This window comes from Atta cephalotes (genome assembly GCF_000143395.1).
Source record: "Atta cephalotes unplaced genomic scaffold scaffold00008, whole genome shotgun sequence".
Taxonomy (NCBI): domain Eukaryota; kingdom Metazoa; phylum Arthropoda; class Insecta; order Hymenoptera; family Formicidae; genus Atta; species Atta cephalotes.
This window is the reverse complement of record NW_012130072.1, coordinates 2,713,367-2,722,852: the sequence shown is the minus strand read 5'-3', so window position 1 is coordinate 2,722,852 and position 9,486 is coordinate 2,713,367. Positions and strand designations below refer to the sequence as shown.

The window sequence follows — 9,486 nt, the reverse complement described above, 5'->3', positions numbered from 1 at the left end:
ATGAAGAGATGATTGAAAGTGCAAACGTGCAAACTACATTGCCGACATGTTTAACGATCTTTACGCTTATAACGGAAACGCAGTCTATGGTCAAACATATCCAATCATCCAATGCCGAAACAACACGAGGCTGTCAGCTGATTTTCGCTAAAAGCGAAGGAAGCTGTTATCAGCCTTGTGATTCGAAGATCCTTTTAGTCACGGTGCTGCCGTTTTGACGCTGATATTATACGTCAGTTGCATTCGTACGATATGCACTGAGACGAGACTGGACGAGAAAACGCGCGGATTATAGAAAACGAGTTCGCGAAAGCGATATCCGGAGAAAGGCGAACGATGAGCCCGCAGGCTGACGTAAGATCAGGTGAGACATCACGATCGCGTGATTGCTTTTTGCGAGGGAAATGTGCCGGGAAGTGGCGTGTTTAGATGTCGATCAGCAAACGTGCACGCATATCAGAAATGGCGCGACGCAATCTCAAAGTGACACGTGTAAAAGCGCGTAAGTAATTCGATGATAGTCGAGTAAAAAAAAATATCAGTGAAATCCACGTGGCCCTCAGTATTTATGTGACTTATTGTATTTATGTATTTATTATAGGTTTGATATATTTTTCTATTTACCCTCAATATTTAATTTCATGTATTTTAATTTCTCTTTTATTTTGAAACTAAATGTAATAGCTGCATTTGATTTTGCAAATCGGAAGTTACGAATTCAGTGAACAAGAATAGAATGATTATACGGATATCTCCGATTCGCAAACTAAAATATATTGTTTTCTTTTTTTTTTATATTTAGTCATAAAAGTTGTAATAGAAGATTAATAAAATTAAATTTTATATTAAATATATTTAATATATAAGTACATAAATTTTTATATTCTTTGTAGGAGTGCCCAAAGCAGCCAATGGTGAAACTTCGACAAGAAGAGCAGTAATAACTGTTGGACTCATTTTTGTGGCCTCGTTGACTGCGTTATTTTATGTGTACACGAGTTTTCCAGACTTAGAAGAGTAAGAACAGTCATTCATCTGTATATCTTTGTGTTCACACTTTATACATTGTATTGGATATAATAAGCTTTTATATATTCTTTTTATAGAGATGAAAGGCAGCATATGAAGCTACCGCTTCACATAGAAGATGCCAAGAATTTGGGAAAACTGTTAGAACGATATAAGGATTTATATTACTTCCAAGTATTGGCCGGACTGTTTATCATCTACATCTTGTATCCTTGAATATTCATATACTCGTATACTCGTATTCATAGTCAGATATATTTAAGGAAGTCTTATATTTAAGGCTTCCTTAAATATATCTTTAAATACTCTACGAATTATTTCATTGACTGCTGAGCATCTAAAGATAAATTTAAGGAAGTCTTAAATACAAGGTTTGAATATTGGCGCTAATCACATATCTTTACTTTTAATGTCCTTTTTCGAAAACTATTCTGAACTGGTGTACATTGGAGTGATAAAATAAAACAAACTATATAGTCAATGTTATGCTACAAATGCTTCATATGTGCTCCATCAATGCTCTGATGGAACAATTAGTAAATTTTTTTTATTAACTCAATCAGTGCTTTGTAGTATTTACAGTGAAATATTGACTGTATTTTATATTTGTTTTATTTCAACTTAAGTACCAGAACATTTTCTGAAAAAGAGCCTATTAAGACAATGTGTTCCTTACATTATATCTCAATAGCCTGCAAACTTTTGCCATTCCTGGCTCTATTTTTCTCTCAATTCTTTCCGGATTTCTGTTCCGTTTCCCGGTTGCGCTGATACTCGTATGTACATGTAGTGCGATTGGTGCCACTCTGTGCTACTTGCTGTCCTCATTACTGGGCAGGCGATTGCTGTACCGATACTTTCCAGAAAAGGCAAACGAGTGGACCATTACCGTGACCAAACATCGTGATAATCTACTAAACTATATGTTGTTCCTCCGGATGACGCCGTTATTGCCAAACTGGTTCATCAATTTAGCCAGCCCGGTAATTGGTGTGCCGATAATGCCGTTCACTGTCGGCACTTTCTTCGGCGTCGCGCCGCCTTCCTTCGTCGCCATACAGGCGGGTCAAACGTTACACAACCTCACGTCATCGAGCGATGCGTGGTCGTGGAACAGTGTAATCGTACTGTGTGTGTTTGCATTGTTTTCCCTACTACCTGTGTTGTACAAGCAGAAACTCAAGCAGAAGTTCGAGTAAATGCCAGAATGCTCCATTGACGATATCATCAAGACGACAATCTGATATTTTACGAGAAAAACTTTCCTATCATGGAGCAGAATCTTCTACTGATAATCTCTTAGAAAAGTGAAAAAAAAATTATATCGAATGCGAATTGGGATTAGAGTCCGCTTTTTCGCATCGTGTAATTGTTTACATTTGGACACATGAATTATACGTACAAAATAGTACGACAAATTCTTGCGAGCACAACAATTTTCGCATAACTTATTTATTGTTGTTTGTAATTTATTTCTACAAGTGTGTTTTAGATTATGTGGAGACATTTAAAAATGTAAACTAAATATAGGCGAAAGTAGAAACAGACTTATTTTATTATAAGTGTCACAAATATGCCTATATTTTAGACAATATTATGTCAGGAAATGATCTCAGGAAATTCTTTATTGATAAGATGCTGAATTTCATTTTTTATTTCATGCGTTATTGTATTGTCAGAAATAATACTCCACTCGAAAAATCTAAATCTGCAAACAATCTTATATGAATCAATATTTGAAATTATATATATATAACGTAAATACGAAGGAAAAATGCAGATAAACTTAATAAATTTTATTAAATATGGCTTCATCATTATTAGCTACATTGTTGTGGTATGTATCTACGATATTTTTCCTATCGGTGATATTAACAAAACGAAGTTAAATAACTAATAGAAAGAGCAGTAGCATTATACACTGGTAGACTCACGGGTCTCCAATACCACCAATTGTACCATACTTAAGAACATAAAAGAAGAAAATAAAATGTACAATATAAATAAAATAGAAATAAAAAAAAAGAGCGCAGATCATTTATGGTCTCTAATACTCACATGTATGTCCAGCGGACAATAAGATGGTCGAAGATCTACAATGTTGAACGCATTCCGAACTTGGTGTCATTTTTATCAGTCTTGCACCGGCTACGCATCGTATCACAATATTGCTACACTCAGGATTGGGCTAAAAATTCATAAATTGACTTGTAGTTAAGACCTGCTAAGATATAACAATGCATATAGAATACATTATCTACCAATGGATAAGGCGGTGATTCCGACTCGTCGATGAAAATATATTTCTCTGTGCCTTGACTCCACCAATTCGGAGTCTCCGCTGGCTTTGGAAATAATTTTCGGAGTATTCTATTGGGCTTCATACGATTTATTTTCCAAGATATGTGAGTAGAAAGAGAAGCAGTGTGAAAGATATCCAATCTATTATCCATAACATCACGGATAGTTCTGTGCAAACGTATAACACTCTATACATAGTTTAATCAGATAGATATTATAATACATATAGTTTAACAGATAACACATATAGGTATAACACATACAGTTTAATCAGATAGATGTTATAATGTTATATAATTAGAAATTCTATCAAATTTGAATTAATATATATTTCTAAATTCTTTTTAGAGTAAAATTTCATTTTTAATGATTGAAAGCCTCTTTCAATTTTTAGAGTGAGATTCCATTCCAAAGACTTTAGAGTTTACACTATTAAAAATATCATGAAACTTAATATAGTTTTAAGTTATACAAGTTTAGTTTCATAACATTACATTAAATTTAATGTATTTGTAACTGAAAAGTACATATACATGTACATAAAATTCAACGTATTTTCCATAAAATTTTAAGTAGATTTGCATATAATTGAACACACACATTTATTTAAAACTACTGTAATTTAATTTTCAGTTAAATCATTTATTACTTCAGTTACCTCGCAAGCTTCCTTTACATTTTACTTAAATTCATAATGAAATTTCTAACAGTATACGTGGAAACTTACTTAAAAGTTTCATTAGTAGAAAAAATTCTTTTAGCATTTTCATCAAAGATATCTTGGTTGCTCCAATATAAATTAACTAGATCTTTCATCTTGATAATTGTATTATTTTCTGCTCTAGTATATGGTATACCAATGTTAAAGGATCTGTTGATATTGTGACCAGTTAAATCTAGTACAGAATGGACCATAGTACAAGGCCAGCAGTCCATATCGTTGACATAGAAATATGGATTCTCTATCAAGCACCATTCGTCGTATAATTCTGAAGTAATAAATATTATTAAATATGTAAACATTAAAATACTTCCTTATACTATAATACTTTTTATATTATTCTAATAAAAAATTAATATATTAATCATTCGAGAATTACAAACCAGATAGCGATGGATATAAGCTGACAATTGGTACAGCCGCTTTACGCAACGTATATAAAGCGGGATAAATGGAATTTTGCGAGATTCTTATAAATATAACGTTTAACCAGCTTTGGCATAAGCATAACAGTATGATGGAGATAAAAACGAGTGATAAAATAATTCGCAGAGACCTTGATTGTTTCTTCGATTTTTTCGAGTACTTGGCTTCCAATTGTCGGAAACAAGCTTGAAATATTTCCGACGTTTGCGCTTCCGATACATTGTGAACGGTCGCGTATTGTTTGAGTTGTCGTACATTCTCTCTATATTCATCCAGATTGACCATAATCGCGAATCTCGTCTGTGCTAAACTCAAATAACACGTTACTACGTTCTTATTTACATTCCGAAACATACAACTAAGTGATACATACTTGCTATCAATTTTATTTGCACTTTCTCGTTTATCCTTTGCACTTGCACTCATTCTTCTCTCTCTCTCTCTCTCTCTCTCTCTCTCTCTTTTTCTCCTGCCTCAAAATTTGACCAATAGTAGAAAGAGAGTTCCGTGTCATGTGGTGCGTTATTCTGTCGCGTTGCTGCACTTTTTACACTTAACATCGTTCTCTCTCTTTTCAACCTGAATATATATATATATTTATTCCTTTTTAAACTCAAACATTCTTGGAGATTTCAAGCAACGCAAACAAATCTAATATAATATCATAGAATTATATTATAAAATTAATGACATATTGTAGCGAAATAAAGTTCTTTTTGAAAACATAAAGTGCAGATAAAAAAATGTGCATAATAAAATTATGTTAATGCATATTGTTGAATTCATGACGAAATATCGCGCATGCGCAGAAAAGAGCATGCAATTTTGCTCTAACAAAAAACACTGCTTCTCTGGACTTGGAGTCTAATCTAACTAGTTTGATGCTTTGCTTTGGCATAATGGAAAAGCCGACAATCGGGTAGTGTTAAGACACGTGGTTGTTCTCTCATTCCAGTTTGAGAATATTTGAAATATCTTTTAGGTAAAGTATAATTTATTTCCGGGGTGTATCGTCTCGTTATTCAATATCAGATGAAATAACGAAGTAGAGATGTGAGGTTGAGTTAAAGTAAACTGACAATTAATTGATGATGCGTGGGAATCCAGTTACATTTTTCATTTTCATGGGATAACTTCACAGATTTTGGAGTTTATTGGATTTTGCACACGATAAAAGTGTCATGAGAACTTAGCGTTATTCTAACGTTTAGTTCCTGTATTACTTTCTCGGAATCAATGATTTTCAACTAAATCCCAATTAACTCAACCGGCACAATCTTATATTTATCTACATTAAAATTTTCTGCTATAATTCGTCATTTCTAATTTAATTGTTTGTTTCTATATTAAATAAAAATTATAACTATAAAAAATAAGTATTTTCTTTGACAATTTAATTATCGATTAGTTTGTATTTAGTCAAAAACACTTCATTTTTGTTAAGATTCTCAATTGTTAGTTTCTGTAGAAATTAATATTCTGTTCAAGAATTTTAATAAAAAAATCTTTTTACAGTTGCTGCATTGCTTTTTACAGTTGAAGCATTTCAAAAATAAGAATTATAAAAAAAAACAGCAAAGTGTGTGCGAGTGGTGTAAGTTAAGAAAAATATTTAAAGAAATAAGTAGATAGTTTAGTACTTCTTATTGAAAAGAAGAAAAAAAGAACAGTACAAATCTCAGTTGCGGAAATATAATTTATATTAAACAATGGAGAATAATCGAGAACCACGTTGGATTATGAAAGAATATGAAAATGTAAGTTTATTAAGATTCGCTAAAGATATTTTGCTTTTTACATAATGTATAATATGAATTTGTTTCAACAGTTTGAGGAATATATGTCTAATACGACAGACAGATCAACGGTGCTGGAGAAATTTGTAAAGGTAACATATTGTAATAAAGAGAACAATATATTATGTATTAATATGTATATCAATATGTGTAAGTAAAAATATTTTTCTTATTGTAGAACCTGAAAATAAATATAGTTCAAGAACAAGATCAAGAAATAGAATTTGATATAATTGGCTGTCATACTTCACTAGCTAATGCATTTCGCAGGATATTACTGAGTGAAGTACCAAGTATGGCTATTGAGAAGGTTTATATCATAAATAATACTAGCTTGATTCAAGATGAAGTACTTGCACATAGGTGAAAGAAATAACAAGATTTTTCTCTTTTATGTCCACTTTTATAAAAATTGTATATAATAAATTAACATGTAATTTGTTTTTGAAGATTGGGACTTGTACCTCTTCGTGCAGATCCTAGATTATTCGAATATTCTTCAAACAACAAAAAAATAGATGAGACAGTCAATGATAATGATACTCTAAGATATGAGTTGAAAGTTACGTGCAGTATGAATCCACAAGCACCTAAGAATTCTCGTCTTCCAGAGGATATGTACAAAAATAGCAAAGGTACTTCACTGAATTTCTTATTATTAAATTTTCAATTACTAATCGGATTTCAACAATTTTTTTAAAACAATCTTTATTTAATTTCTTAATCACAATAAAATATGTAAATAAAATGTATAAATTTATGAGTTGGATTATATCACTTATCTTATACTCTTTTACTCATAATTTTTCACTTTCCAATCTTATAAAACCAAAATATACATGGGATGAAATTGACATCAAATTTAAAATAATCCAATAATCATAAATCAATCACGCAAAATTATGCGTTATTTTAATCATAATGTAATACTTTTCTAATTAATTATGTGTGAAATGATAATTATGTGTGAAATAGGACAGGAACCTAAGTTTTTCATCTGATAAGAAATTCTTTTGTCATTAAACTGTTAAACATTCTAAAGAAGATTTGACTTTCATAAATTTATAGATTTATTCTTTCTAGCTGAACTAATATACTCGTACTTAAAATCATGAACATAAAAGATTTTAATAATAATAAAAGTTAATATTCTTACATCGTTATTCTTATATCATGCTTGAAAATAAATTAATATATATTTGAAATAGCAAAAGTGAGAAAAGTTTTAGTGTACTTCAGTGCAGCGAAGATAAAGAAAATCTAAATATTATGCATTAAACCTTAATATTATGCAAGCTTAGAAAACTTAGTATTATATTAGTTTCTGAACATAATAAATAAAATACATAACATGTAGCATTCTTTTTACAGTTTACAGTAAGGACATTAAATGGATACCAATAGGCCGTCAAGCAGAGAAATTTAAAACGGAACAAATTGGTATTTTAGAAAACGACATATTAATATGTAAAATGCGTCCTGGTCATGAGATCCATTTGTTTATGCATGCAGTTAAAGGCATCGGCAAAGATCATGCCAAATTTTCTCCCGTAGGTACGTAAGAATTTTACGAATTAAACTTGTTTTTATTTTTCATATTCTAATATAAAATATCATAAATTAAACTGATAGACAAATATAATGTTTTTTAATTTTTAAGTTTAAAATAAATTGTTTATGTCAGTATTATATAATATGCTGTATATATTTAGCTACTGCATCATATCGCCTCTTACCGGTCATTCAGCTAATCAAACCCGTGAGAGATGAAGACGCGGATCTTTTGAAGAGCTGTTTCAGCCCCGGCGTGATAGAAGTAGTAGAACATGAGACAAATTCAGGTCAGAAGTACCGAGAGGCGCATGTTAAAAATGCTCGTTACGATAGTTGTTCCAGAAACATTTATCGTTATGATCAGTTAAAGAATTGTGTGGAAATGAGTCGAATAAAGGATCATTTTATCTGTAAGTATAAATAATCTCGAATCATTGAAAAAAGAATTAATTAAGTTAAGATTTGAGTTACAATCATTGTGTTATACGAATTATTTTTTCTTTTGGACAAGTTGAAGCTACAGCTTATGACAGCTAGAAAATTTATTATGTGATATAAATATATATATATATATATATATATTTATGTTTGTGTGTATTTAATTTATAGTCACCATAGAATCTGTGGGAACATTATCATCGGCCGTACTATTCACAGAAGCTGTTAAAGTACTCCAGAGTAAGTGTAAATCATTTCTCGCAGAGCTAGCAGACATAGGAAAATAAATTTAAGCAAAATAATTTCCTTGATGAGACAAAGATTATGAAAAAAGTGACATCTAAAATTTATCGCCGAGTACTTGCCCTTGTGGACAGCAATAACAAGATTGTGCAAGTAAATCAGTGCCAATGGATAATATATATTTAAATTAACGATTTATTTTTAGAAATTGGTTAATAAAATTACTTCATTGAAATTTAAATGCCTCATTAATTAATAAAATAACCCAATTAATTATTAATCATCATTAATTAAAATTAATTATAAACTTTATAATATATAATTGAACACTTTTGTATTAAAACTCACTTTAAAATTATAATATTGTAAGAATCAATAACAAATAATTATACTATTATTAATCTTTAATTATGTGATTTAGTATTAAATAATTATTATAAGTTTTTGCGCAATAGTCGCAATTATATAATTGCGAAATTATCAATTTTATTACATTTCACCCAAATATTTTATAAGACGCCGGTGACAATTGTTAACCGTTTCTGAAGTAATATATTTATATCTTGTATTTTTATCAGATTTTTGTAATATCTGAACAATATTAAAATTAAAGATTATAATCTTCTACGAGAATTCGTTGAAAATCTTTATACTAGTTTATAATCATCATATTGCTTTCTCGAAAGAAATTTTAACATATAAATATATAATGAAAAAAATTAACTTAAAAAATTAAATGTAAAAATAAAATTTTTATTCTAAACTATATAAAAATTTACACGATTTTAAAATTCACATAGAATTAGTTCTTATTCTTTTTGTGAGTTATTTGTTTAAACTTTAAATGAATTCTTAACATTTAATTATAATCAATACAAATCCTCTGCTCACATGATTCGTGAATATGTAATAATTAATTTCTTGATTTTGGTGCAGATTTATTATAAAAAATGAATTAACAAATTTTGTACATATATG

At 30.0% G+C, this 9,486-nt stretch overlaps 3 protein-coding genes across 3 annotated transcripts; 2 read left to right on the top strand and 1 right to left on the bottom strand.

Moving 5' to 3' along the window:
* Window positions 1-429: 429 nt before the first annotated feature.
* Window positions 430-2,228, top strand: LOC105627153 (transmembrane protein 41 homolog). The gene is made up of 4 exons (XM_012208439.1): window positions 430-502; window positions 894-1,017; window positions 1,107-1,235; window positions 1,721-2,228. The coding sequence occupies exons 1-4, from the start codon at window positions 430-432 to the stop codon at window positions 2,226-2,228; spliced, it is 834 nt and encodes a 277-aa protein (XP_012063829.1).
* Window positions 2,229-2,387: 159 nt separating this feature from the next.
* On the bottom strand, window positions 2,388-4,762 carry LOC105627152. The gene is made up of 5 exons (XM_012208438.1): window positions 4,435-4,762; window positions 4,058-4,319; window positions 3,291-3,498; window positions 3,088-3,217; window positions 2,388-2,992 (listed from the first exon to the last, which is right to left on the bottom strand). Exons 1-5 carry the CDS (start codon window positions 4,760-4,762, stop codon window positions 2,901-2,903), a joined length of 1,020 nt encoding a protein of 339 aa, XP_012063828.1. The 3' UTR covers window positions 2,388-2,900.
* Window positions 4,763-6,186: 1,424 nt separating this feature from the next.
* Window positions 6,187-8,747, top strand: LOC105627151 (DNA-directed RNA polymerases I and III subunit RPAC1). Its single transcript, XM_012208437.1, has 7 exons — window positions 6,187-6,234; window positions 6,306-6,365; window positions 6,452-6,636; window positions 6,724-6,908; window positions 7,645-7,827; window positions 7,986-8,237; window positions 8,437-8,747. The coding sequence occupies exons 1-7, from the start codon at window positions 6,187-6,189 to the stop codon at window positions 8,550-8,552; spliced, it is 1,029 nt and encodes a 342-aa protein (XP_012063827.1). The 3' UTR covers window positions 8,553-8,747.
* The last annotated feature ends 739 nt before the right edge of the window (window positions 8,748-9,486 follow it).

What these genes read in the sequence shown, in the direction of transcription:
- LOC105627153 (XM_012208439.1), top strand. Translation starts at nt 430, where the DNA reads ATGTCGATCAGCAAACGTGCACGCATATCAGAAATGGCGCGACGCAAT. An exon ending in AGTGACACGTGTAAAAGCGC is followed by an intron (nt 503 to 893) that starts GTAAGTAATTCG and finishes TATTCTTTGTAG; the next exon opens with GAGTGCCCAAAGCAGCCAAT. An exon ending in AGTTTTCCAGACTTAGAAGA is followed by an intron (nt 1,018 to 1,106) that starts GTAAGAACAGTC and finishes TTCTTTTTATAG; the next exon opens with AGATGAAAGGCAGCATATGA.
- LOC105627152 (XM_012208438.1), bottom strand. Translation starts at nt 4,762, where the DNA reads ATGGTCAATCTGGATGAATATAGAGAGAATGTACGACAACTCAAACAA. An exon ending in CTTATATCCATCGCTATCTG is followed by an intron (nt 4,320 to 4,434) that starts GTTTGTAATTCT and finishes TTATTACTTCAG; the next exon opens with AATTATACGACGAATGGTGC. An exon ending in TCTACTAATGAAACTTTTAA is followed by an intron (nt 3,499 to 4,057) that starts GTAAGTTTCCAC and finishes ACGTTTGCACAG; the next exon opens with AACTATCCGTGATGTTATGG.
- LOC105627151 (XM_012208437.1), top strand. Translation starts at nt 6,187, where the DNA reads ATGGAGAATAATCGAGAACCACGTTGGATTATGAAAGAATATGAAAAT. An exon ending in TGCCAAATTTTCTCCCGTAG is followed by an intron (nt 7,828 to 7,985) that starts GTACGTAAGAAT and finishes GTATATATTTAG; the next exon opens with CTACTGCATCATATCGCCTC. An exon ending in AATAAAGGATCATTTTATCT is followed by an intron (nt 8,238 to 8,436) that starts GTAAGTATAAAT and finishes TTTAATTTATAG; the next exon opens with TCACCATAGAATCTGTGGGA.